Source organism: Kwoniella mangroviensis, assembly GCF_000507465.2.
Source record: "Kwoniella mangroviensis CBS 8507 chromosome 1 map unlocalized Ctg01, whole genome shotgun sequence".
Lineage (NCBI taxonomy): Eukaryota > Fungi > Basidiomycota > Tremellomycetes > Tremellales > Cryptococcaceae > Kwoniella > Kwoniella mangrovensis.
Genome location: NW_027062533.1, coordinates 11846043 through 11872825, shown reverse-complemented (window position 1 = coordinate 11872825; position 26783 = coordinate 11846043). Strand labels below are relative to the sequence as shown.

At 45.6% G+C, this 26783-nt stretch overlaps 10 protein-coding genes across 10 annotated transcripts; 6 read left to right on the top strand and 4 right to left on the bottom strand.

Moving 5' to 3' along the window:
- Nucleotides 1–244: 244 nt before the first annotated feature.
- On the bottom strand, nucleotides 245–2313 carry I203_104499 (uncharacterized protein; the record flags this gene model as incomplete). Its single annotated transcript, XM_019143913.1, has 5 exons — nucleotides 245–691; nucleotides 771–956; nucleotides 1019–1124; nucleotides 1201–1664; nucleotides 1807–2313. The coding sequence occupies 5 exons, from the start codon at nucleotides 2311–2313 to the stop codon at nucleotides 245–247; spliced, it is 1710 nt and encodes a 569-aa protein (XP_019006962.1).
- A 489-nt stretch (nucleotides 2314–2802) lies between these two features.
- I203_104498 (uncharacterized protein) lies at nucleotides 2803–4958 on the top strand (the record flags this gene model as incomplete). The annotated part of the gene is made up of 5 exons (XM_019143914.1): nucleotides 2803–2865; nucleotides 2948–2963; nucleotides 3020–3085; nucleotides 3247–3729; nucleotides 3829–4958. 5 exons carry the CDS (start codon nucleotides 2803–2805, stop codon nucleotides 4956–4958), a joined length of 1758 nt encoding a protein of 585 aa, XP_019006963.1.
- An 866-nt stretch (nucleotides 4959–5824) lies between these two features.
- On the top strand, nucleotides 5825–6124 carry I203_104497 (uncharacterized protein; the record flags this gene model as incomplete). The annotated part of the gene is made up of 1 exon (XM_019143915.1): nucleotides 5825–6124. One exon carries the CDS (start codon nucleotides 5825–5827, stop codon nucleotides 6122–6124), a length of 300 nt encoding a protein of 99 aa, XP_019006964.1.
- Nucleotides 6125–6823: 699 nt separating this feature from the next.
- Nucleotides 6824–7567, top strand: I203_104496 (uncharacterized protein; the record flags this gene model as incomplete). The annotated part of the gene is made up of 4 exons (XM_019143916.2): nucleotides 6824–6995; nucleotides 7118–7184; nucleotides 7264–7426; nucleotides 7529–7567. The coding sequence occupies 4 exons, from the start codon at nucleotides 6824–6826 to the stop codon at nucleotides 7565–7567; spliced, it is 441 nt and encodes a 146-aa protein (XP_019006965.2).
- Nucleotides 7568–9408: 1841 nt separating this feature from the next.
- Nucleotides 9409–10668, top strand: I203_104495 (uncharacterized protein; the record flags this gene model as incomplete). Its single annotated transcript, XM_019143918.1, has 3 exons — nucleotides 9409–10002; nucleotides 10108–10478; nucleotides 10566–10668. The coding sequence occupies 3 exons, from the start codon at nucleotides 9409–9411 to the stop codon at nucleotides 10666–10668; spliced, it is 1068 nt and encodes a 355-aa protein (XP_019006967.1).
- Nucleotides 10669–10936: 268 nt separating this feature from the next.
- I203_104494 (uncharacterized protein) lies at nucleotides 10937–14108 on the bottom strand (the record flags this gene model as incomplete). The annotated part of the gene is made up of 4 exons (XM_019143919.1): nucleotides 10937–11490; nucleotides 11593–13826; nucleotides 13916–13995; nucleotides 14070–14108. 4 exons carry the CDS (start codon nucleotides 14106–14108, stop codon nucleotides 10937–10939), a joined length of 2907 nt encoding a protein of 968 aa, XP_019006968.1.
- Nucleotides 14109–14634: 526 nt separating this feature from the next.
- I203_104493 (uncharacterized protein) lies at nucleotides 14635–16840 on the top strand (the record flags this gene model as incomplete). Its single annotated transcript, XM_019143920.1, has 9 exons — nucleotides 14635–14657; nucleotides 14728–14738; nucleotides 14809–14941; nucleotides 15015–15176; nucleotides 15257–15487; nucleotides 15558–15779; nucleotides 15916–16063; nucleotides 16133–16586; nucleotides 16668–16840. 9 exons carry the CDS (start codon nucleotides 14635–14637, stop codon nucleotides 16838–16840), a joined length of 1557 nt encoding a protein of 518 aa, XP_019006969.1.
- A 402-nt stretch (nucleotides 16841–17242) lies between these two features.
- On the bottom strand, nucleotides 17243–18662 carry I203_104492 (uncharacterized protein; the record flags this gene model as incomplete). The annotated part of the gene is made up of 5 exons (XM_019143921.1): nucleotides 17243–17997; nucleotides 18104–18170; nucleotides 18231–18331; nucleotides 18395–18455; nucleotides 18540–18662. 5 exons carry the CDS (start codon nucleotides 18660–18662, stop codon nucleotides 17243–17245), a joined length of 1107 nt encoding a protein of 368 aa, XP_019006970.1.
- A 355-nt stretch (nucleotides 18663–19017) lies between these two features.
- On the top strand, nucleotides 19018–19801 carry I203_104491 (uncharacterized protein; the record flags this gene model as incomplete). Its single annotated transcript, XM_019143922.1, has 3 exons — nucleotides 19018–19185; nucleotides 19284–19394; nucleotides 19469–19801. 3 exons carry the CDS (start codon nucleotides 19018–19020, stop codon nucleotides 19799–19801), a joined length of 612 nt encoding a protein of 203 aa, XP_019006971.1.
- Nucleotides 19802–20081: 280 nt separating this feature from the next.
- Nucleotides 20082–26455, bottom strand: I203_104490 (uncharacterized protein; the record flags this gene model as incomplete). Its single annotated transcript, XM_065517552.1, has 12 exons — nucleotides 20082–20220; nucleotides 20301–20389; nucleotides 20505–20974; nucleotides 21037–21196; nucleotides 21262–21315; nucleotides 21382–21710; nucleotides 21768–21936; nucleotides 22014–22408; nucleotides 22462–23899; nucleotides 23962–24935; nucleotides 25005–25938; nucleotides 26009–26455. 12 exons carry the CDS (start codon nucleotides 26453–26455, stop codon nucleotides 20082–20084), a joined length of 5598 nt encoding a protein of 1865 aa, XP_065374370.1.
- Nucleotides 26456–26783: the final 328 nt, after the last annotated feature.

Sequence of the window (26783 nt, the reverse complement as noted above, 5' to 3'; positions counted from 1 at the left end):
TATCGTTTACCTCTTGATTCAGTAAGATTTCACTAAATGTTGTACTCGTATGAATGAAAAATTTTACCAAACTCATGCGATAGGGTATATATCCATGCGAGCAGAACGAACAAGCAATAAAAGCTAAAAGAAATTGAAAGTTGGAAAAAGTAAAGTTGAGATTGATATGATGGATGAAGCTTGAAGCTAAGAGAAAAATGCGAAAAGACCCAAACCCCTTTCTATATCGTGCTCTCCCCCCACTCTAAGCCTCAGACTTTCTCTTCTTCTTCTTGTCTTTCTTCTCCTCTTTATCTTTCTTTTCCTTTTTCTCCTTCTTGTCTTTCTTTTCCTTCTTCTCTTCCACCTCAACGTCAATATCCATAGCTTCAGATTTCCTCTTTTCCTTCTTTTCCTTTTTATCCTTCTTCTCCTTTTTATCTTTCTTCTCCTTTGACGGTGTAGACGAAGCGACAGGTACAGGTAGGCCACCTGCGATAGCTGCCAACTCAGGATCCAAAGCTTGTTTGGATTTAGATTTCTTAGACTCCTTTTGATCTTTCTCTACTTGTTTGACGGCATCGGCGATATCATCTTCCTTGACGTCACCTTCCTCGTCATCGTCTTCATCGTCGTCGTCCCCTAGATCAGCGGCAATGGCAGTAAGAGCTTTTTGGATTGCTTCGGAATTTTTGGACACTGGTGCACCGGTCTATGATGGATCGATCAATTCACACAATTAGTATAAGAAATACCAGATACTTTTGTATTTGAGCGATTGAATGACTCACCTCGAAGAAGTTCAATCTCTCCTCGACTTGGGCTCTCAAAGCCTCTCCGAATTTGTTGGTAGGTACATCAGAGAAACAATCGATTCTGCACGCTATAGAACATTTGTTGGCCAAGAATCGAGAGATTCTTCCCTTGTGTTTGGTACCGGCTCGTCCGATGAAAGTGGAGTGGTAGATGAGACCGTACTATGATCGTCGCACAGAGTAAGCTTGAGTCGGACTACCCATGTCAAGAATGCTTAGCTCACCTTAGGAGTGTTACCCTTAGTCTTCAAAGCTCTAAAAAGAGCTTTCTCAGCACCGAGGATCTGGACAGTTGAAGCGGGGTATTTGGCAAGGTTGGTGAGGGAACCGCTATAATGGCATCAATCAAGTTAAGTCAGCTGACATTATTCGATGTCAAGGTGAGAACGAAGAACAGGTAACTCACGCATGGGAAATCAACCTAGCAGCGATGGTTTCACCAATCAAAGCCGACAAGTTAGGAGCCACCACATTCATCTTCTCTACCAAGTATCTCCTCAAGCTCTTTCTGTACTCGGCCAATTTGACCACTCGTTCAGCAAAGTTCGAAATGTTGATCAGATCAATCTCGTTTATATCGGATCCCATCGAAGCTCTAGCGGCATCCAAGACGTTTCTAGCCCTAGTCTCATCATCATCTAAAATAGCTTGCATCTCTTCCAATAGATCTTCAGTTATCTTGGTTCGATCTCCGATCAAGACGGCGAGAGTAGCATATTGATGAGCATCTGGAACAAGCTTGTACAATTCTGGGAAATGCCATCCATACCATTCCCTTACCCTCATCGAGAAGGTGTTGAGGTCCTTGTCGAGTTGATCAGAGAGGGAGATGGCTTGAATGATCATATTGTCGGATCGGTTGACGTTGAACTGGGTTGGGTCAAGGGGAGGGTGTAAGTAAGTAAAATAACGAAATCAAGGCTTCAAGAGGATCATGGGAATACAAGAATGGGCTAGAGCGGATTCACGAAGCAGGGGAGGAAAAATGGCTTTTGAAGAATCTCATACACACCTTCACTTTTCCTCTAGAGTACGAATGACCCAGACCCAATTGAGCGATGGCAACATCCCCTTTCTGCATACCTCCCTTGATCAAAATCTTCTCCTGGTGTAATCTCACGCCTCTGATCAATTCCAAAGCTCTTTCAGAGGTATCACAAGGGATACCCAGTTCACCTTGGATCGCACCTGCTAAACCTCTTTCAGCTACACCTAATACAACACCAGATTGCTTCTTGTTGGTCTTCCCAGCTGCATTGGGCACTATGAGGTTGAGCAGGTTCTTCAAGTGATCGTTCAAGACACCTTCCGATACGTCGTTGGCATTCTCCAAAGCTTGAGCGGCAGATGTGAAAGGTAAGAATGAAGCTAGTTGAATCATCCTTGAGAAGATAGTTATGTCATTGATGGATTCTTGTAATTTCTTTGACTTGGCTGCAATTTCCTCTTGCATGGATACGGTGAATAAAGCATATCCAGAGGCTCCTTCGAAGAGGATGTGGGTGAGTGAGCCGGACATGGCGAAAGAAATGAGATTATCGATTTGACCGGATTAGGGGAGGGAATCTGCTGTTGCTGTTGTATATGGGAAATTTGAGTCGGTAATGGTGGAAGCGAGTGATTCTCTGATGACACCAAGCAGAATCCTGTCTTGAGTATGATCTGCACAGCGTTGATGGTCTTTGTGAAGGTGCAAGATGTATTCCAACGTATGAACAGGACTCCAAGAACGAAAAAAAGCTCGAATCTGAAATTCTACTTGAGCAGTTTCCTTAAATCATTCCACCCTTTATGGGTGAGAAATCCCCACGTGTCACTCACGCGTTTGCACTTCCGCTCACTCGATTAATGTCCGATCCAAGCCAAGTGTCGTCAGAGCGCAACATGGATCCTCCACCGTGCAAGTCCATCTCGGACGGATTTAGATTGAGCATCGTGTTCACTACTCACCTCTTGACTACAACCTATAGCATTCACACATCACCGTCGAGCAGTAAGGAGTGTCGCAATGGCCGCTCAGATAGGCCATAGTCAGAAGGCGAAGCCTTTGTCGCCGGTGTCAGTGACGTTTGTAAGTGGATGTCCGGATCCTTTGAATCGCTTCTCGCATACGTTGCGTCTTATGGCTGACTATCCTGCCGATCGAATCTCAGTTGGGAACCAGCAGTGGTACGTGTTAGAGGTCATCAATTCCTTTTCTAAATTGACCACCTAACTCTTTCTAGGCGGTGGACCTATACTGAGTAGGAATTGCTCGTCGTTGGCATTAGATTTTGGTAATGAAATATGGTGTAAGCATCACGATCCTTACCTTTCCATGATCGATCGCCCATCACCTTGTGAGATAGAGGTATCGATTTGGTTTTCTCAAGCCCCCCCCCAAAAAAAAACGTTTGCTCTCATTGTAGCTTAGCATATGCATATCGCTCACTTCAAATTGCTCTTCATATAGTGTTCGACGCAGCCGATGGCACTCTCATGCGACTTCATCAATCCTCTTTACGAATCGCCAACATATCCCGGATTTTCATCACTCACATGCACGCCGATCATACTCTAGGCTTAGTAGCAATCATGATGACTATCATGAGCGGTGTAGGAGTGAAGCCAGGGGAGAATGAAGAACTGGCAAAATTGGGTAAAAAGAAAAAAGCGTCTTTCCACATATATGGTCCAGCTGGAATAAGGAAGTTGATCAGGACGACTTTGAGTGTGACTTCGATCAACCTCGCAGGTGTATTTGCGATACATGAAATACTCGAACAAGGAGAAGAACCATCGGTAGATTGTGAAGAAGAGAATCTGCATAGTAATGAAGCTGTTGGGATAGACTTTATAGCGAATGATGATGGTGTTTGGGAGAATATACTGCAACAGGGGAATGGGAAGAGTGGGAAAGGATGGAGTGTGAAAGCTGGACCTATACATCATCGAGGTAAGTGAGGCAACTTCCATGATATGAAGTTCACGTGCCTAAACTCGGCCCTTCTGCGAAACATCGGAGACTAAGCTTACTTTTGCCGTACTTGCTTAGTACCATCACTGGGATATGTATTAGAAGAACCTATACCCCGTGTACAGCTAGATACATCTTCCCTGATACCCCTTTTGAAATCCAATGCAGAGGCACTCGCGTCACTCGATCCACCCATCAAACATCCATTATCCCTTCTCTCACACCTCACTTCTTTACCGCCGCCACCACCGTATACTCTCCCTTCAAGCGATGTGATCCACCCACCACCGCCATCCGGAATCTCACCTCGAAAATTAGTCATCTTTGGAGACTGCTCAGGTGGGACTGAGAACTCCACTTTCCAGAAGATGTGTGAAAATCCGAGTTTGTTGGTACATGAGTGTACGAATGGACATATACCGCATGACGTCCAGAGGGGTGAAAAAGGTATGAAAATACGGAAGAAAGATTTGGAACCTTCTCTTGAAGCGAAGAGGGATAAGTTGTTCTTTCATAAATCGACAGATGGCAAGAAGGGTCACCCACATGAAAATGGGAATGGACATCATAGCTTCGAAGATATACTTGCGAAAGATGATGAAAAGCGTTTAGAAGTTCAGAAAAAAGCTCTCAGTAGGGGTCATTCGACACCTGAGGAAGTTGGAAATTTTGCTAAAACCATCAAGGCAAGAAGAGTGATCGTCAATCATTTCTCAGCAATGTTCCCTTCACCTCGATACCCATCTACCGAACCATTCCCTTCAATCCTTTCACCCCTCTCACCATTTCCCTACCCCTCACCCACTAGTACAACGTCAAATGCACACAGTTACGACCCTCATGTGGAACCTCATCCATTGACCAAGAACGAAATACATACCAGATTGATCATGCAATCATTAGCCGATCAAATTACGGAAATTTGGTGTTCTTCAGGAGACGATGAGGTACAGAGGATGGCAATTCCCTCGAGAGATTTCATGAATGTCCAAATACCTTGTCATGAATTATCGGATATTGAACAAGATGATATTAGACGATATAGAGAGGAATTAGATCGGGTAATGGGTTCTTGGAAGGAATGCGGTGGTGTTTGGGTGGATCTCCCGAAGGAAATTGGAAGGATATGGCTGGGAGTCGAGCCTGCTCCTTCACAAGGGGCCAAGACGGCACCGCAGGAAGGGAATCACATACGATTCAAGGAATAGAGGAGGTCTTTTCATTGTAGCTACCAGTCAAAATGCATAATCTTTGCTTACTGCAAAGAGTCTTGTATCAATGATTCAAAAAAGTGGTATTCGGCAATTGGGACTCACATGGTCTCTTTGAAGTCTCAATAGCTGGTAATCATAACAGGAGTGTGTGCGACATGAATCCAGTATCACTAGGGCTCGTCATCCCTCATGAACCTTTTTCAAACCAATCATAGTATCTTGTCACGACCAAATTAAATAGATCTTTCACATCGTTATAAGACATCTTTCATCCTTCTGCAAGATTAACAAATAGCTCTCAAAGAAATATACATGACGATCAGAATTTCCGAGATGCCCCATTCAGATATGCAACGCATCCCATGCAAATGTAACGCAAAAGACAAACCGTCTAATCCTGATGATGGCATTGAGTTTGACCTGGTCAGTGAGTCCTCCAGTCCCACCTAGGTATTAAATCAAATCAGAGTTGTAAATCAAATAGCTGATCTGCTGACTCGATGAATACTTGAAAGTGTGGCTATTTTTGCCGGCGTTGGTGATTCTCATTAGTTTATATGTCGGATACGATCCGCAAAACACTGTAGAGTAAGTGGAACAGAAAGTTCTTTGCGTTCATCTGGACAAAGTCGAATCCAAGGGATTGGACAAATGATGATGATCGCTGACAATTCGTATCACACTTCAGCCGGGATGTGTTTACTCTCGTTTTTATCATGATCTACAGCGGAGTAGCCTCATTCCTGATTTTCTATCGTCCTCAACAAACACCTCATCAACCCAGTTGTCCGTTATCTGAGACACACAAAGAATGGACTACTGCCGAAATTTTTTGCAGGTCAATCCTGAAGTTCCTCCTTATGGCCCTTGGTCTCTGCTTTATCTGGATTGAGATACGAACCTTTTTCGGTGAGAGTCCCCAAGATAATGGTGCGGGTGCGGATAACGTCTTGTATATCAACTTTGCCAACGCCAACGAAACACACAAGGGTGTTTCGAAACACGAGTCTGAGAGGGAGATCAGCATAACTGCTTTACAAGAAATGTTGAAGATATTTTCCAAGGCGATAGAATGGAACAAAGTATTAGAGGGTATTGCGAATGAGATGGAAGTGGCAATTGGAAAGAAAGGTGGAAAGAAAATTGTCATTCATCTGTGAAACGTCCCCGTAAAAACAAAGATGATGGCTGAAGTATAGGAAAATTGATCAAAGTACGTTGTGAGGGGGAAGAAAGGAAATGTGAATTGAAAGAGCGAGTGGCGTATACCAGGACTAGGAGACATACTGTATAATCGAAAATATCTTTTGAAAACAGATTGGAAAGACTATCACTGATCTGTAATGGAACGAAGTGGTTAAAAGTTGAATGAGAACGATCCTTCAACAAGGGGTCATTCATGGCGATGGATGTTCGAGGATCGTGTACCCGCCAATACGAAAAAAGTGGCGAATTTAGGTACTGCAATCCTGACATTCATCCCGAATGCATTGGCGTTCTTCTCTCCGTTCACCTGCTCGCACAGAATCGTTCTATGGGAGACCGGTAGCGCCCAGCTTACCAGGAGCGGTTGAACGATACCCGCGAGCGAACGCACACTGTATTGCTCATCTGAGACCTTTCGTGGCTGTACAAGAGTACTACTCCTACCTTTTTGTTTTCGCCACATGCAGTGCGACATCAAGTCAAGACGTTTACGATGAGGGGAGTATGGAGTCATGTATGATCACTCGATCAACCTTCCTTGTTGTCGGTCTTACTTCTCCCAATCCCCCTTCGATACTCACAAATGTCTATTATATTTTCATTTCTTTCCATTCAGCCGTCCATAGCTATCTATAGATATGGCAATCAACACCATGCCCAATCACGACTCCACACGAGGTTATGCCACCGACGCAGCTGCAACTACGGTATCCGACCCTAACAATACCTGTATCTGCAGCAACGATGATGCTTCCACCGGTCGAAAACCGACAACTAAATCTCCTTCAAGTGACGATGACATGAGTCCTTTCTATTTCTGTCTCGGTGAGTCCTGCTTTTGAAGGCCTCATGAAACCCATTCGAAGGTGCACTGTGACTTTTCCGTATTGCAGGTTTTGCGTTTTCCCTAATTGAGCGTTCCAAGCTGACAACCTAGTGCACCCTAGCGTTTACACTGGCATTTCTGGATGTCCTCCACGTTTTGGTCATGAGATCAGTCGAGGATATGGAAATGTGAGTTCATTGACCTGACTTAACCGAAAGCCTCTGATCCATGTTCCCAAGGGGCTGACCAACGTCCTGGATGATTTAGGCACCACTTCTTCAATGGAATGTCCATCGTCTTCCTATCGATGGCTTTCGCACTTCTCCTTTTCCACCAGCCTGAACCTTTCAACCATGCTCCCATCTGCCCTTGTTACGGAACCAAAGGATGGCGGAATGGTGAATCTGGTCATAGAGCCCTCCTCAGCATTGTGCTTATGATTACTCTGGCTATTCTCTTTCGGGTCATATTTGGTGAGAGTCGACCAATCGAACAAAGCCTTTGTGTGCTGCCGAACTCGACTGCTCAATAGATGAAAGAAGCGGTTAAAGGAGAAAGTCATACTCAATGATTGGCATCACGTTTTTTCTCGACACTGTCATAAGTAGTACCGTCTTGCTATATACGGTAGAGTAGAAAGCAGGACACGAGAAAACGATTGGTGGCTGTATGTACTAGATTACTCTCCTGAAAAGCATTTGTATCTCTCCAAATATGTCGCATGAAATGTATAGGCACTCTCTGAGAGGATTACCTCATAGAATCGGAGATGAATATATTCTAATCCGCTGGAAGATGATGAAGAGTGTCGTCGTCCAGCTGATCAAGAGCGACTTGTCTAAGAGTTTAAGACAGCTTACGCCGCCACAGCTAGTGCATCTTTCCAGTATATGCAGTAGTACACCACGAGAACAAGGCTAGCAGATTTGTAGACCTTTGGGAATGTGTTCTGAGGTATACCGTAGCTAGCAAGCAAGCATACCATACAGTACTTTGACTGATTGTAGCAATACGATATGCCACAACGAGCGAACAATCATCCGAGTCTTCAGAGAACATACCAGGAGGACATGAGGGCACTGGCAGGTCTGGTGAAAGTGAGTACTGTAGCTGTCTGCCCGACACGGGTGAACTGATGATCAAACCGACGACCTGGTGTATTCGTCCTCAGCAATTGGAGAAGGTCAAATTCAGACCTAGGAAGAAAGGAAAACGTAAAAAGTGTCAACGTGGAATCCGAATTGCAAACACCCGTGTGAGTACTGGATTGGGTCATGGACAGATCGTTATTACACTTTCCTACGCTGCGACTTCTCAGGTGTACCATGATCGCTTACGTATTGATGAAGCTCAAGAGCAGGCAGAGCCGTTCCTTCGAGTTCTCAGGTTCCTGATACACGAGATCTCTGAGACACTCGGGATAATTAGTGAGTCAAGTTGAAGTAATCGACAAATGCCTCAATACTGTACCGGCTTTGAGCTGATCATCTATACGGAATGACGATTGTGATGTAAAGTGACCTTCTGCAATATCATCTTCGCGGGGTATCAAATCTGTTGGATCTTTCGTGGAGGGTTATCCATATCACGGTACAGTACTCTTACTCCATCTAACAGATCATATGAGGATTGAGCTGAGCATGTTGCAACAACATTAAATTGTAGACTTGCCATTCAGCCAGCTAGCATTCTGCCATTATTGGCGGCAAATATGGTTATAAGTGGAATGATCGTTCTGCTCCATTTTCTTGTTGGTCATAATACTGGTACCGAAATACTCAGAAATCGAGCCAATCAATTGAGTCGCTCCAACCCCAACGATGCGACCGATTTCGTACAAGCACTGGAAGCTTCTTTCTTTTGCTGGCTCATGAATATATTCAGCATCTGTATCATGATACTTTGCCACACTTGCGACATCCCTTTCATGCTCGTTTACCGGACTGTTCTCTTGGGGATATGTGGTAAGTCGCGCTTGATAGGGGGTATCAGGATCAGAGGTTTAGAAATTGGGGTATACTTCGAGGAAAGTTGCGCAAGCGATATATGGGACTGGAGTTGGCAACCAATATATAGGCGCCTTTGGTTGATTTTATGTACCATGTATAGACTGTCGGTATGAGCTTATGAATATGTATGATAGAGTATCCTAATCATGCTCGTAGACTGCCTTGAGCTGTAATCCATGTAAGTTGATCTGAAATCAAACTAACAGCGGTTGCATTTGCCACTCAGCACTCAACCATACTCAACCCAGCGGGTTAACGTAAAGGCAGTGTTTTGAACAACGTCATCCGAACGAAATCTTGGCAACTTGCACGAGGAATTTCTATCTTTGCTTTCACATCATCTTCAGACAGATCATCAACCAACTTCTAAAACAAACGACAGCAAGTGATCAAGAAAGCCAGTATGTCTACCTCTTATGCGCCTCCCTCCGGACCACCACCGTCAACAACAACCAACAACGCCGTACCGAACGACGATGATCCGTTCGACCCTCCTCCAGCATACACCCCCTCCGCAGCGCATTCAGCCCAGCCGGAAACAACACTGGAAGCAGGACCGTCAAGGATGGATTTCTCAGGTCCACCACCTATGCCCGACAGATTAGAGCAGAATATAACAGGTGTAGGTGTAGGCTTTGGTAGAAGACCGCAGCATGAATTGGGATCGCAATATACTGGAAATACCATTCAAACTCAGCAGACTGGTCCACCTCAACTACCACCTCGGAATCCCTCAACATCTGCAGGGTACGGAGGTGAATTCTCTTCTCCATCAGGTCCACCACCAGGTAAAGAACCTATACATCAGAATGAGAATGGTGCTGGACCATCTAGACCTCCGGCAACATCTGCAGATCTATCTCCTACGGAAGCTCCTACACCTGGTAGACCGTTGTTATGGAGAGGACAGCTATTGGTTTATCCCAAGGGTTTTTGGTGTCATAAATGTAATAATACGGGGTATAAGGCGAATGATCCTTCCAATCCACATGAGACAGTGAGTGATTAGGCTGTGTATCATACAGATCAACATTCGGCTCTTGATTACATCACGGTTCAATCACGTATGTCAGATCACTGACACTGCCTTTTTGTCACTTAGGATTGGAAGAAATACGGTAAACCGTATACATCGGCCCTATCAACCTCATATCTCCACTCTACCTCACCGGAATCCAACCCCTCGACCTCATCTTCAGCAAATTTCCAACGTCCTCTTCCTTCCTTCCCTCAACAGCCCCAGCAGCAAAACCCATACGGCCATTTGCCTCCCCCGCCGGGAGCGTGGGGCACATATCCAGGCCATAATGCTCATTATGCTCCTCGACCACCTCCTCCACCTCCCCCACCTCATCACATGATGGCCCATCAACAACAGATGCCTGGACAACAGATATTCGTCCAGAGAGGTCCCGGGTACGTACCTCCTGGAGCACTTGTGGTAGGACCTGGTGATCCAAGGATCGGTGGGAGGTAAGTGATCATCATCATGCTCTTATAAACTTCAACCGTCGTGAAAGAGTGTAAGATCGTACGCTGATTCCTCAAATGAATTTATAGGGTATGCTATAAATGTGGTGGAACAGGTCGAGAAAATGATTTCTTATTTGGGTTTGATGTTGGTAGATGTTATTCCTGTCAAGGATTAGGGAGGGTGTTTTGATCTGGCACGGATCATGCCGTCTAGCGTTGGATATACAAAAGTTGTAGTTTGATTGCAATGTAATTACAATGATGACACATTCATCCTCAGATTCGTCTGCATATGTGCGACCAAGGTGAAAATGTGTATCATGGGTATTGATATTTCACAAACGTATGAGCACTGGGCAAGGTTGTATTTGCTGTGCAGCCTGTGCAAATCAATGCATTCCATATATAACTTAATCACAATATGTCTGAAAGAATCTAAATCAAGTCATTAACAACATTTACCATCTACTCGAAGGAGCTCTTCCTGATGTAGGTGGGGTCGCACCTCCTCTACCTCTTCCTCCCATACCTCTCGTCCACTTAGCACCTCTCTCGGGAGCAGGCGCATCACCTTGAGCTTGGCCATCGGCCGGTGCAGGTGCGGAAGCCTGTCGAGCGGGTGAAGAGGGAGTTGCGGTAGGTGAGGCAGTACCATTGGCCTCGGCAGCAGCCTTGGCGGCGGCTCGCTCTCTCCATCCTCCAGCTTTGACGGTCGTAGGGGCAAGGGCGGGAGCAGCAGCAGGAGTCTCAGCAGCAGCGGGGGCGGGGGCACCAGGTCGTCTGTAAGCTCCCGCACCGCTACTTCGTTCAGCTCGTCTACGCTCAGCTTCTTCCTCTCTTGCCAATCGCATCTTGAGCAGTTCTTCATCCTTGGCTCGCTGAGCATCTCTCTCAGCTCGTGCTTTGGCGGCTCGTTCGGCAGCTTCAGCTTTGGCAGCTTCAATAGCAGCAGCAGCTTTGGCTTCTTCTTCTGCGCGAGCAGCTTCTTCGGCAGCTCTAGCTTCGGCTTCCTCTGCGATAGTGAAGTGATACATGTCAGCGTCTACCACCATCGAGCGAACATGGGCGATGACAAATAATGTCTCGCGTTGATGCCATCGAACGGTAAACTCACCTGCAGCTTGTCTTTCCCTTTCTTCAGCTTCTCTCCTCTCTTCTTCCCTCTTGGCTTTCTCAGCCTTCTTCCTCTCGATCAATCTCTCTTTCAATTTCTTCTTCTCCTCTTCCACCTTCGCTCTTGCTTTCTCTCTTGCAACCTTGAATTCCTGCTCACGTTGAGATTCGACATTATCCCTAGCAACGATGAAATCAGGTAACATCCTTCCTAATCTGTTCTTCAATTCCACCGATGTCTTCTGCTGTTGGATGGCCAATTCTTTAGATTCCTTATTTAATCGTTCATGCTCGATCTTATCTTGAACTTTCTGTTTCTCATAATCTTCAACTAACAACGGCCTCTCTTCTTTCCTCATGGCTCTCTCCAAATGATCAACCCTCTTGCCGACGATTCTGAGTCTTTCGGCATGTTCCCTCTTCTCTTTGGCCAACTGCTCAACTTGAAGAGCAACCAATTTCGACGAATCCAGATCTTCGATAGATTTGATATCAACTTTCAAAGCTCCCTTATCAGCCAATTGTTTGGCCAACTGTTCAGCTTCGGCTCGTCGAGCATCTTCCATCTGTTTCTTCAATCGATCAACTTCAGCCTGTTTAGCTGCCTCCTTCGCCCTTCGTTCGTCCTCCAAAGCCTTTGCCTTCAATCTCTCAGCCAAAGCGGTGGATTCTTCTCGTTGTTTCCTCAAATTGGCTTCTTCCATTAATTCTCTTCTCTTCTGGACGATCTGTCGTCGATGAGCGACTTGTTTTCGTTCTTCTTCAGCTTGAGCCAGAGCAGCGGCGAAAGCATCAGCTCGAGAAGTGACAGGAGTAGGGTTAAGGTATTGAATGGTGTTGTACAAGACGATGGCGAGGTCAGAAAGTCGGTTAGGTTGAGCGGTGGAGGTGACGAATGTGATGGTCTGAGCGACATGGTCAACTGAGGCACTAATGTCCCCTCGTCGACAGGCGGACATAAGGAATTTCTCGAGAGAAGGCATGTCGGTAGCCCAAGGGGTGTTCTCGAATGGTTTGACAAGGTTCAAGATATGAGAAAGGGTGACAGTGTCATAAACTTGAGCGAGTTCTTGAACAAGTCGAGAGAGGACGACTTCTCGAAGGGCGGGGAGGTAAGGTTGGTACTCTGGAGCAAGAGAGCTGATGAGTGGAGCAAGAGTCTTGCAAGCAGTGGTAGGTTGGAAGTCGACTTCGAGGATATGGTAGATCTGTCGGATATCGGCGGGAACTCGCTTGAGATGTTTACCGGCAGCATCCTTGACGAGTGATTCTCGAGTGGGCATCTTTGGGAGATTGAGTAAAGCGATTAATCGTTGTTTGGTCTCGACTTCACCAAGGGGAACAGCAAGAGCTGATAAGAGGACACTTCCTGGTGCTTTGTCGTTGGAGATACCTGCCCTTTCGGCGTATTGAAAGTATCTTGCCCAAGCGGCAGCGTGGAAGACCGCAGTCTGTTTACCACCTTCAGCTTTGAAGATCTGGGTTAATTTCTCGTAATAGTTGGCCATCATGGCTGGTTTAGCTACTTTTTTACCAGCAGCAACCAATCCATGAACATCTTCAACCGATCTGAAAGCTTCTTGCCAAAGTTCTAATTCTACAGCAGTCTCCAACTGTAAGAATCTAGTATCAAGGAATCTACCGAGAGTCTCAGGATCGGAGAGATTGATGGCATGTTGTTGATGACCGTATTTAGCCGCGTTGGTGAGATCCTTTCGGAGACGTTGTTCGCACAATCTTCTAAAGTCAGATTTTCTCTGGTGAACTTTACAGAAGCTGAAGGCTCTGTGAGCGACTGATTGGTAGATTACTTCCAACCTGTCGTTACTCTTGGCGATATCTAATGAGATGTCATAAGCGTCCCAGCAGAATTTCTGAGCGGGAGCAATCAACCTCCTCTCGATTCTTTCTCTATCACCAGCGTTGTCAACAAAGGTATCTAAGAGCAATGAGGTGGGTTGGAGAGGGAGTTCGTCGTCGACAACTGGGTTTTCGGGTAGAGCGGCAACCTCAGCTTTAGCTTGTTCGGTAGCTGATGCAAGTCTTGCTTCAGCTTGAGCGATGAAGTGGTTCAAGACCTTTTCGATAGAAGCGACCGAGGTAGTTTGGACAGCATTCTTGAATTGCAGTAAGGCTTGTCGAGCATGAGCTTTTCGGTTCATCTCCACACATAGGTCGAGGAATTTGAACACGATAGGCTCGAGAATGCTGACAGGGGTGTGCTTGAACTTTTTGCTGTTGGTCAGGAGATATAGGATATTAGCGAGATAACCTTCATAGCTATATGTAGGCAAGACCATATTTCTTCCTTCGAGTTCACTCACCTCATGAACACCTCTACCAAGTTCTCGAAAGCTTGTTGTTGAGACTGAGGTGTCCCAAGAGCCAAAAGCTCTTCTGATCGCTGTAATGCACCAAAGAGAGTCAAATTAGCATGTCCTCCGGCCAATCTCTTCTGGTCTCCATAGATAAACCCACCTTGAGCGCATTTTCAGGTTTCACGTATATAGGAGGCATCTTGATGAAGCTTTTCTATATCCTCTAATCTTTCTTTTTCTTTTCTGATGAATTGATTGAATTTGACAAATTACGTCTTTGCTGTTTTTTTTTGAGGGTTAAGCAGACTGGGTTTCTTCCTCCGTGTCGTCCGATCTGGGTAGTCGAATCTGTAGACAGGATTTATCGATTGCAGTCGCTGTTGATGAGGGTGAGTTGGGGGATGGATAGGATACGCAAGGATGATAGCTATAATCTATATGTCTATCCATGTCTACATGGTGGTCTCCTCGTGTAAAAAAGTTAGATTCATTGTTCCTCATGATATCGCCGAGAGTGCCATTCATTCCATGTGCCATATCCCCGCTGTGTGGCACCTGATCATCTTACGTTGGGTCGTTTCAAGGTTGTCCGATCCATATGACGCTCATCCACATCCACATATCCACAGCATAACATAACATCCTTCGCCATTCCATTCCATACTCATCAACCATTCACCTCACACCCAACCATACCACAGATACTCTAGACACCACAGTCACCAATGGCATCCTCATTACAGCACCTGTGAGCTCAACCCCTCTTCATCTGCCCCTCCAGAACGGAACGCTGACCTGCCATTCTCGCTCTTCCGCAGTGGTCGAGGCGGTGAGCATACCTATCGAGTAAACATTCGCCATCCACCTGTACCTGTACTGATGACTTGTGCGCATTGTAGCTCTCCGAGTGGCCAAGAACTACACCAAGGGATATACCGACACTCAGACAAAAGTCCGAGATGCGACATCCAACGATCCGTGGGGTCCCTCGGGTCAGCAAATGAATGAGATTGCTCAAATGACATATAACCAGTGAGCTTTTATCATAGCAATCATCATCATAGACAGCGAGAAAGCTGGCTGATAAAGTGGATGGTGTATGTAGGAGCGATTTTGTCGAGATCATGGAGATGATGGACAAGAGATTGAACGATAAGGGTAAAAACTGGAGACATGTATTCAAAGCTCTGACTTTGTTGGATTATTGCTTACATGCTGGATCCGAGAACGTTGTGATCTATTTCAAAGATAATATATATGTTGTAAAGTGAGTCCCCGTCTCTCCCTCTCTTTCCTGAAGAGGCGTCACGAGGCGTCACGACTGACAATTGTTTTGGGATGCGATAGGACCTTGAAAGAATTCGTATATGTGGATGATACGGGTAAAGACGTCGGAGCGAATGTACGACAAAAAGCCAAAGATATCACCAATTTGCTTCAGGATGACGCTAGATTGAGGGAAGAGAGGAGATCAAGAGGTGCGATGAGAGATAGGATGTTGGGTAATATCGAGAACAGCGGTTTGAGAGGTCATGATGATTATGGTGAACCTCGAAGTCCAGCTAGAGAAACCCCTAAGTCAGTGCACGGAATTGGTTATTATCGTATCGTGTTAGATCAGTTGCTGATAATCGGATTTACCCTGTAGACCCAAACCGAACAGGAACAGAAACGAAGATGATGATCTACAAAAGGCCATCGAGGAGTCCAAGAGAATGTCAGAAGATGAAGCTAAGCGTAGATCGCAAATTACGAAAGAGGAAGATGATCTGAGGAGAGCTTTGAGGTTGTCAGAAGAAGATGAGGAAAAGAGGAAGAAGGATCTGGACTCGAGTAATCAAAATGCTCTGTTTGATGATAGTCTGAACATGTGAGTATCCTGATGTCGAGTTCAGCTAGGATAAGAGCATCAGAGGAAAAACAACATGGATGTTGAAAGATAAGGGGAACGAGAATCTGTTCGCTAGGTGCTCATTAGCTGATATGACCCTCACCTAATGTAATAGACAATCCAACAACGCCTACCAACAACAACCTGATCTATTCGCTCAACAAACTCAACAAATGCCTATGATGCCTACGGGAGGGTGGCCATTGGTAGATGTAGGATACGGTCAACAACAGCAGTTGCAACCCCAATATACTTCCTACAACGTGAGTGGACCGTATTCACCGACAACGCTATCTTGCAAATGATCTGAGCTGAATTTGTGATTTTAATAGCCCTTCCATGCTCAAATGATGCAACAGCAACAACAGGAGGAATATATGAGACAGCAGATGGCATTACAGGAACAACAACGTCAACAGGAAGAATTCATGCGTCAACAACAACTCTTACAACAACAAAATACATCTTTATTCCCTCAACCTACAGGTTACGGATCTAACAACCCATTCGCACCTGGTGGAGGTATGCAATCACAGCAATCATACTCACCTGCACCTCAACAACAGCCGCAATCTTCGTTCCTCCCTGTTCCTGTCGTCAGCCAACAACAACAACAATCACCTCAGACTACTCAAAAACCCTTGGAACCTCAACCTACGGCTAAACCCACGCCATGGACCGCGCCCGCTCCGAAAAGAGATGATGGGGAACATTCAGGTCTGGCTGCGTTGTTGGCGAAAGGTAGAGAAGATGGTTTGGATACTTTTGGAAATGTTGGAAATCTACGTGAGTCCTACTGGCCCCTTCCCCAAGACGGACTGGCTGGCTATGACTCTTCCGCTAACATCTATGTTTTTACCATCTTAGGTATTCCCGTTGGATCTCAATTCCACAATTCAAACAGAATGGCGGTCCAACAAACTGGTGCGCAAGGGTTCGGTGCGAATAACCCTTTCGGTCAATTGCAAAGTCAACAAACCAATCAACAGCAACAACAACAACCACAGCAAAGGAATGATCAACCGTTCTTCTCCATATAGGAGCGTGCAATGGAATATATATCCCTCTTTTACGATGTTTTTGTGATAACAAGTCGGAATTCCTTAACCCGACTTAAACACAAATTTTTACATATATACCTGATTCTGTTAGCGTTGTAGATACACCTTTTTCTCTATTCCTTATTTTTTGACTTTTATATGATATGAAATGCATGATAATTCACAACGTTTCAATTCTAGGTCTACACAATATTTACATTTCATCTACAACAAGTCATCCGAGATTCAAATGAGGGTCTATAGGAGAGTACAGTATAATCTTGACAAGGTGTGCGTAAATGAGTCTAAGCGCATCGTGCTAAGATTGTATTCACATGAGGGTGAATTTCAGCAAGGCGATGGAAAGTGCTTTCGATTCCGATTAGATCGGACCGGAGATAATCAAGCCATTCGTTTCGCAATTAAGATGATCAATATTGATATTCCAGCGAGGATCAACGAATCTAGGAGATAGAAGGCTGGACTTCTTTGTTGATTGGGTCTGAGATTGGGAGGGGGAGGACCAGTAGCGTTTGCGTTGGTGATTGTTTCTACGTCGGTATCGTTATTTATGACGGGGTCAGTTGTTGGGAGTGAAATTGTACGTGTCGGAACGGGAGATGAATTTTCTCGCTCCTCAACAGCTGAAGCACCTCCCACTCTCGAGGATTGCGAAGGTCGTATAGGGTTTCCAGAAGTGGAAGGGATAGAAGGCGGTTCCTCGATAGAAGGAGGGATAATATCGATTGGTAAAGCTTGTAGACCCGTACTTGATGGACCTATCGTTGAGGTATTCGAGGAAGGAAGTATACTAGGTATTTCTTGAGGATTCGGATCTATCGATATATCGGATTGATCCTTTTCTGGTTGATCATTTGAGATTGAAACTACCTCACTTGACGATTCACCATTTTCCTGACTCGCCTTATCATGTACGTGGGATACCGCTTGTCCTTCGGTCTGTGTAGCACTAGAAGATGAAGGTGAAGCTGAAAAAGGCGGTATAATCTCTTGATTTGTCACGCCGCAATTCGGGCATTTCCAATCTTTCGACAAATTCGCTAATCTCCTTCTTTCCTCTTTCGAGTAGTCCAATGCACCTATCGCCGAAAGCGCTTCACCGGTCTGCATCCAGAAGGATCGAAGACCTACGACGGCTGAGAAAGATAAAAAGATAACCCCAGTCAGTCAAGCTGACTGCTAATTGGTGATGATCCAAGGAATGGTGGAATGAGACGTTAACAAGGACGAATGATCACTCACCTGTTCTCACTCCCCAAGCAGGCTGCCAAGATCCGGCATGAAAACTCGTTAATCCATCTATACAGATCTGCATTTGGCATTCCACGTCAGCAAGCTTTCTTACCATTTGAGATTTAGGCTGACCCACCTTCTTTCCCAGTTCGAATCGACCGTTGGGAGTCATGAGAATGATATCAGGTGCTGACATCGGGTAGCTCGGCGGTAGAAGTATCCTGAGGTGGTATAACCCTATACATGAGATGCACATGATATGGTTAGATTGGTGAATATCCAAGAGTTCAACAGACTCACCTCCATCGTATTCACTGCCTGATACACCTCTCATCGTACAATGCCATTCGAATATATCGTCCTATATCGCATTTAGGATTCAGTTGTTGTTTCACTACTATATGCCATTTGATATCTTATGCGTTGCCAGCTATACCCTACTCACCTCTAAAGGCGCAGCAACGAAACCATCTTCCTCTATATCAGCATTGGCGAGCTCAGAGGCCTCTTGCATGATCCGCTTGACCGCTGTTGAGCGAAGATTCACCTTGGGTCTTGAGCTGGACATTGTGGTGGGTCTGCTATCCTGGCGACTCGTGTGATGATGTAGTAGATGATCAAAAGCAAAGAGTGAAGAAAGGTCGTTGCTGATGTGTCACTCACTATCTTTGTTGATATGACGTTCCTTTATGCACTTTCACTCGGCCGAGAGCCGAAATTCGCCGATCATCATCAACATATACATCGTCTTCTCTTCCATCTATTGAAACTCATCATCTTCCATCTGTGTATAATCCGCCATCCCATCTCATCACAATCCGACAGATCAAGAACAAACGAACAGATCGACATCGAGACGCTTAACGAACTACCATAATCACTCATCATCCCTTCTGACATCCCTCCTCCCTCCTCCACACACCATGGCAGAATCAACAATCCCTTCCTCCTCTTCCTCTCATCCATTACCACACATCGCACCCGTAGGAGATGGACCGCACGAATCGGTAGATATCGATGCTGGACCTTCCAATCGACCGTTCACCGATGCCCAGGTGGAAGAGTTCAGAGAACAAGATAGGTGGTTGCCTGTGAGTTCATGCTCTTGCTCTACTTTCAGTGTATCATATATGTCAGATGTCAATATCGAGGTCGGATGGCTGACATCCGTTGTGCACTGGATCATTAGATAGCAAACGTAGCTCGAATTATGAAAACTTCTCTACCAGCTTCAGCGAAAGTATCTAAAGAAGCTAAAGAGTGCGTTCAAGAATGCGTATCGGAATTCATATCGTTCATTGTAAGTATCCCAAAAAAATAAACAAGTACAACATAACCGTTATTGATCTTTTTGTATCCCGCATGGAAACGTAGACATCCGAAGCAGCCGAGAAATGTCTGAATGAGAAACGGAAAACGCTCAACGGCGAAGATATACTCACATCGATGCGATCATTGGGGTTCGATAATTACGAAGGGGTATTGAGGGTCTACTTAGCCAAATATAGGGATTCACATCACTCGACGAATAAGCGTGGTGGGGAGGACGACGATGGGGATGTCATTTCTCTGAATGGTGAACCGAAGAAGAAGAGAGGTAGAGGTAGACAGAGTACTACGGGAACTGCTGGAGGAAGTGCAGCTAATTCGGTGGATGGGAAAGGGAAGAAGAGGAGGGTGGATGATGAACAGGTCGATAAAAGGTAGCGATCTCGAGTCTATTTGTAAATGAGGGCGAGGGGAGAGGACGGATATGCTAGTGACAATAGGTGTCTTGTCCATACTGGCAGTGGAGGCGGGCAAGGTGAAATCTACGTATGATCTATATCAAGTGAATGACGAGACAAGGTCATCCATTCCATGTGACTTGGCCATGCAATGCATTGTATTCTGTTATTATAACTTGTTATGAATATTCCTTCTGAAATGATCTCCAACGTTGCAGCTCCCTTATAGCACTCTTACGAATTCGCCATCGCTTCCCCATCTAGAACAAAGATCTACACAAAGGACAACTACTGGAGTGAGAACTGTTGAACCACTTGAACAAGCACGAGGCGTGGAATCGGTTTTTACAGGTCCTACAAGGTTTGGTAGGGAGCGTACGGTCCGTCAGGGATATGATCCTACATATAACGGAAGACGAAAGTGCATCATGTCAGTTACTCAGCTTTATGGGCTCTAGCGAATTAGGGAAAGTACGAACGAATAACAAATAGCACATTCTACAACACCTTCGAAATGGAGTGACACGTTCTTCTTGAACACCGTCAACGCTTCGAGGATCAGACCGTTCTGTATGAACGAAAAGCAATAATATCAGCACAAATGGCAAAATATGTAACACAGCCATAGACTCGATCAAGAAAAATGTATTTTGATTCCTAGAACATAGCATAGCATCACTCACCCTTGACGTTATAGTCTGCTGAGTACTCATCAACCATCCTCTCCATTTGTTTTCCGGTACGCCTACTCTCCTCAAATCCCTTACGTCGACACCCTTGAGGGGGAATTCCGCAGGAAGTCTAATTCCAATTTCCATCGGTTGTTCATCGACTACATAACTCGCTATAGCTTCTGAAGATCCGCTACCCGCCGAAGCAGCGAGTGTAGCTCCTCCACCTTGAGCAATACGTATATTCAATCCTTCTTCTGTAAGTTGTTTCAACGCTGATGGTTCTCTGAGAGCTTCGAATTCGTGAGCGATGATCACGGGGGAATAATGACGGGCAACAAAAGTTAACATTGACATTGACAGTTGTCGAGATTTGATAGATTCGTAATAACTCCTCAGGGCCGACGGGATGGTGACTAATGCTCGATAGAACAAGTAGGATGCTAACGGCGTGAGATCGGCCAACTCCTCGGGATCAAGTACTATAGAACAGTATATGATATCAGCATCCATTCTAGTGTGATGATTCCACAGCGCAACTCACATTCTGGATAAAACTCGTCAACGGCATATTGACTTGCAGGGAAGTTCCAGGCTCCCATTTCCGATACGCCCAGCATGGCAAACAACATCGGTAGCAGTCCTTCGGTAAGCAGCTTGGATGAGTTTAGCTGGTCCAAGTAAGCCCATCGAAGTGTGCGAGACTATTCGATTGGATATATATATCAGCTGGTTTAAGCATCGCTTGAAAAGAGCTAACACGACATACGGCATCTTCGAAGTGATCAAGGATAGCCAGCCAAGCGAGCAATTGACCGAGAACCTATTGACGAACCATGATTAGCACACAGGCGCTTCTTCGGTGTAGAGGAGGATGTCATATACTCACAGTGTATACTTCGATCTCGCCCATCCAATCGATTTTCAACCCTTCCCCAACTATATCAATCAGCTCCTTCGGTAACTCAATTGTCCTATGCTGATGTCCTTCTTCAGCTTCCGCGATAGAAGCTTCCACCTCAAGTACCAAGGCTATCGTATTATGCTTGATGACTTTACTCAAAATCCTATATGAAGCACATTGTACAGCCGAAGAGGTTGATAGATGGATAAGATCTGCTAGTTGACCGAGAGAAGCGTTCTCCATCATGTGTTCCGGGATGTCTCCCAGCAGGTCAAGTACGACGTTTTGAATCATCAGTAACGGTGTGGAGTCAGCTAAGATGGCACGAGGTCTCAGCTAAAGCTCCACACAACGGACATAAATCATCTCACCTGTTCGACATTGTAATAATAGGTTTAAGACAGCCTTCATATGATCATCTTTCGCTGTCCAGCTTGCTCGTAGCGATTTATTCGTTTGACACAAGTCTCGTATCTGCTGGAGCAATAATAACGACTGGTACGTGAGACAAGCAGAAGTGATATCGTCCAATGACGCATCCTATCATATACATAGCCATCAGCCTCCATCCCCTTTTTCTCGGCTCCGGTATGTCTGATGACAGAACGATCACTCACCTCAAGACCACTCTCTACGAGATCAAAGATAGAATCCCAATGACCACCTAACAGATCCTGTACGACAGGTGCCAAAGCAGTCTCCAACTCAGCGATTCTGTACTCCACTTCTTCAGGCATCTCTCCCTCGTCGTCATCAGCAGTCAACCAAGGATTGACATGTCTAAGAACGAATATAGCTCGTTGTTGAGGCAAGAATACTGAAGCTGCATCTGCCGGTGGCGCGGAGGCTATCAATAATCTGATATAAGGTATGCCTTGTTTTCGTACTGCTGAAGGTGTAGCTTTGACAGAGGTTAAAGCATTCGCGAGACGATTTTGAGCGAGAGCGAATGATTTATGGTCTAGAAGAAGTGGCTTGATAGCGTATATTATCGCTAACGCAAGTTGCGGTGCTGAAACATGGTTTGTCAGCTATCGAATAAATTCTCTTCATCGACTAGCTCACCTTTATCAATCAAGCTCATACCGAAATTCAACCAAACTTCAGCTTCCGCCTCTCCGGCACCACTTTGCCTGAAATGTCTGCTCAATACGTCCTTGAAACTCCTGGCACTGATATCTCCTCCTGTATCTGTGATATCATTCTTCAAAGCAGACAAAAGCTTCTGCAATAGATCTGCGTTCTCAGGCAAGGAACCTCCCTTGAGAATCTGAATGGTATCGTTGTGCCAAGAGATAGGCGCTTCATCAACGAACGACATAGCATATGACAGAGCACCTTCGACCTCCCTTACGAGGTCCATCAGGTGTACTATAGATGCCGATTGAGCATAGAGACCCCTCGAAGATCCAGGTACGCCCAGAGTATCTTGTGTAAGCTGGTACGCGGCTAGAGCCACCTGGAGTAAAGCCGGTTGAGATGCCACCAGTTGACGATCTGCTCGTAGAAGCGCTACGACAGCTTCAGCCCATCTGGCTGCTCTTGATCGTCCAATGAGGTCAAAGTCGGACTCCAGCGAGATATCCGGTGTCGCTTCAGAAGAACAGGGTACAAGCGGGTCAATTATTGGTAGCGAAGGGTGGGGAGGTTGATTTGTATGGGTGATGATCTCATCGATGAGTTCGTCGATTGTAGGGAGTAAACTTCTAGAAAGTTCGATGACCGACGGGGCTCTGAGATCTCCCAAACTGGTTGCCAAAGCTACATCAATGAAAATTGTAGGATCAACTTCCACTTCCACACGTTGAATCCCTTCTTTCAGGGCTTGATATATTTTGTGGAGTACCAGCTGTTTCTTCTCGTCACCGAGCTGTCCAACTTTGACCCAAAGTTGAGCTAAAGCTTCGTCTTTACCAAATGATGAGGCGATATGACCCGGAACTCGAGGAAGGAGGAAGATCACATGATGTACCGATATCAAGCTTTGTATCCAGATGTCTGATTTGATGACTTCGTCCAGATGTTCCGATGCATACGTAGCAAAAATCTTGAAAGCTGAGATAGGCAAAGTATCTTCCGAGAAATCGTGACCAGTGATGAGCTTCTCGGTTGAGTCATGGATTGCTGTAGAGACTAGGGCAAGAACCTCGTCTAGCGCGTCTCGAGAGAGATATTGAGTAGCCTTCAAGCATGATATAGTGACGCTGGTGGGTTCAGGAGAATTTGACGCAAGGGCTGATTGAGTTGATTCCGTTGCTAGATTATCCAACGAACCAGGTTGTAACAGTCCATTAGTCGGTGCTGAGAGCAAGCTCTGCGCAAATGAGAATGGTTTAACAGTGTCGGTCTCGGATGATTGAAGTAAGGAAAGGGTGATCTGCTGTATCCTTTCTTGATTGCTCGATGATTTGGAATGTATGGCGCTGAGAAGCGAGACAAGGAGGTCTGAGGGAAGTGCGGTGGAAAGAACAACACGATTATCCTGGACAACCTGGACCAGAGACTATGAAGTAGGGCAGGGTCAGAGATAGTTGAAAATATTGATAGAATCTTTTAGACACTCACATTCGTTGTCTCATCATGCACCAACTGACTGTATTGCTTGTATCCTTCAAGAAGAGTTTCGACTATAGTGACGATGGAAACGCCATCTCCCGCTATAGATTTAGGTAATGCTTCCACACATCGCTGTAATAACGATGTGATAGATTGTTCGGTTGTCTGAAGCACAATCTCACTATCTGTCGATGCCCTGAGTGCTGAAAGGATTGAAAGGCTCCTTGACAGGATGGAGCTTGAGGGGTTCTCAGGGAAACAACCTTCCACTATCGACTGCTTGACGATCTCCGAAAGATCCTGTGCCAGACCGGCATCGACCGTAGACAACCTTCCTAGAGATCTCCCAAAGGCGTTGGCTTCTACTTCCTGACTAGCACCTTTCTGAGCACGCCTTCCGCCTCCTCTTCCACCAAACTCAAGTACACCTTCTTTCCACACCTTATCGCCCAGCTGGGTAATCACCAGCCAGGAGGCAGTCTCCTTGCCGTCATCCGATGACCAGGCTTTGCTTATCAGATAGCCTGTACAATCCAACATGGACTGTAAAAATACTTGGAAAGCGGATTGTTGTCCTGGAAGTGAATGGGTCGAAAGTAATCTCGAATCCACTGGTGCCCAGATATGAGAGAAGAGGTTTTGAAGCTGGGATGTCGGAGAAGAGACAAGTGGCAAGAGATCGGCTGGGAGGGTCGATATCACCACCAAGAGTAGGGGATATGTGAGATGTGGTATGGTGGGGCAGATCGTCGAAATGAATTCTAGGAAATTGGCGTAATAAGGGGATCTGGTGATTGGAGCTGATTGAGAGACATCGTCCTGATTACAGTTTTCTGGCCTTTCCTCCTCCTCATCGCTGCCGCTCTCATCATCGTCGTCATCATTGTCCTCGTCCTCTTCATCTCCATTTGCGGAGATCGTCTCTTGAGCAGATCCACGCCTAGACTGTGACTCGGAGGTGATCGTCCAGCATTCAGGCCACTCTGTACATTTGCTCATCAGCTATGATATTATTGAAGTTGAGGAAAAACGGGATGCACAAATCGACTCACTCCTGATAAACTTGGCGATAGCCATCGCAGCAGTCTCCCAAACAATCCCTTCCGTTTCTAACCAGCAGTTACCAAGTACAGCATCCGATAACATCCTCAACGTGTCTTGCTCTTTCAGTTGTTCTGGGTAATTCTCAACCAGGGTAGATAATAACGAATATGCTGCCCTTCGGATAGGAGGTTGAGCAGTACCTAATCCATTTGGCGAATCTGAATCTGAGTTATCGATGGTCTCTGATGATAGAGCTAACCATAATCCTGGATTCTTAAGCAAGTTGACTAAATCTGCTGGGAGATCTTTGATAGCCGCTTTCGGTAGTTGTTGTATCAGATAATTCAACCCTACCAATCCACCTACTCTATACCTTGCTAAGCGCTCTTCCACAATCTCGCCATCTTCCGCTGCTGTTGACGTCGAGGCAGATACTTGCTGTTTGGGCTGAGGAGTAGGGGTGGATTTACCTTTCCCTCCTCCTTTGGTATTTTGACCTTTCTTGTTCGGTGCCGGAGACGAAGTGGAAGGGGCTGAGGATACGGGTGCAGGATGTATGTTATCATGTAAAGTAGCTGGGTCCAATATTGATAAAGTCAAGTATTCGACTATGTCTCCTAAGTGTTGTGAAAAAACAATCTTCTCCGAATCGTTTGACGTCGAGCTTGTGTCTTCCCCCTCTTCCTTCTGTGTCGGAGTAGACCAGGTGACGGAGTTTTCCCATGATCTCAGACCTGCCCCTCCAGCTCTTCTACCTTCTTCCAGAGCAGCTACCATCCATGAACCCAGTACATCCCTACTCTGAGTTCCGGGTAATAGCGATAATGAGAGACTCTCTAATATAGCAGTCCGTAATGAAGGGATAGATAACAAGTCCGAGTGAAGCTGGATAGCCGAGGAACGATGGAAGGGGGATTGTAGTAGGCTAGCGAGATTATGGAGCTATCCCGAAGAAGAAGTACTTAGCTATCCGACCTAGACCATTCTAATCACGAAAATACTGCTTACTCACCCATACCGGTATAGCAGACAATATAGCAGTCTCTTTCAGCTCCCTCTCCAACCCCATCTCTTGATCTTCGGTAAGATCCTTTGTGGTCACAAGCTCATTTATCCAACCTTCTTTGAGCTCCTCTAACCCTTTTCGTCTAGTCACATCATCCTTCTTACCCAATCTTCTCAAAACCACAACCAGCTCAGCGGGTAGAGTTCTCGCTAGACCCAATCCATCCAAAGGATCGGGTATAGGTGGAGCAGGTGGTTTAGGAGGTGGTATATACTGTTTGATCTTTGGCAATGCTTTTTTCTGAGCTTTCGATAATTTCTTCTGACCCCTCTGAGGCTTCATGCCTGATTTTGGTTGGGCTTCATCTGGATCTTCTCCTGTGACTCTGGCGGCTTTTCGAGCGTTTTTCTTGCGCGTTCCGGCTGATGCGGATGATTTGTTGGCTTTGGGCATTGTTCAGGCTGTCTACTGTATCTTGCCCGTGGTCCTTCTAATTTGGGTGTAAGTAGGTGATATTGAATTGTACTAAGATTGATAATTCACGATCGACTTTGATTGACTCTGAAAAGTAAACTGGTCGTTCTCGTAACTTCGTCTGACCGTGACGTCAATCCCAGAGTGATTACAATCGGATTACGATCTCAGCTAATCAACTTCGTTGTAATCGGTCTGATCCGTTTCTAATCCGATCTACAAATGGCTTCGGATCCGTTATCCCCTTTGTTCACCACTTGCAATGCTCTCCCGCTGAGGAAAATAGCTAATTGCCTCAAGAAATACA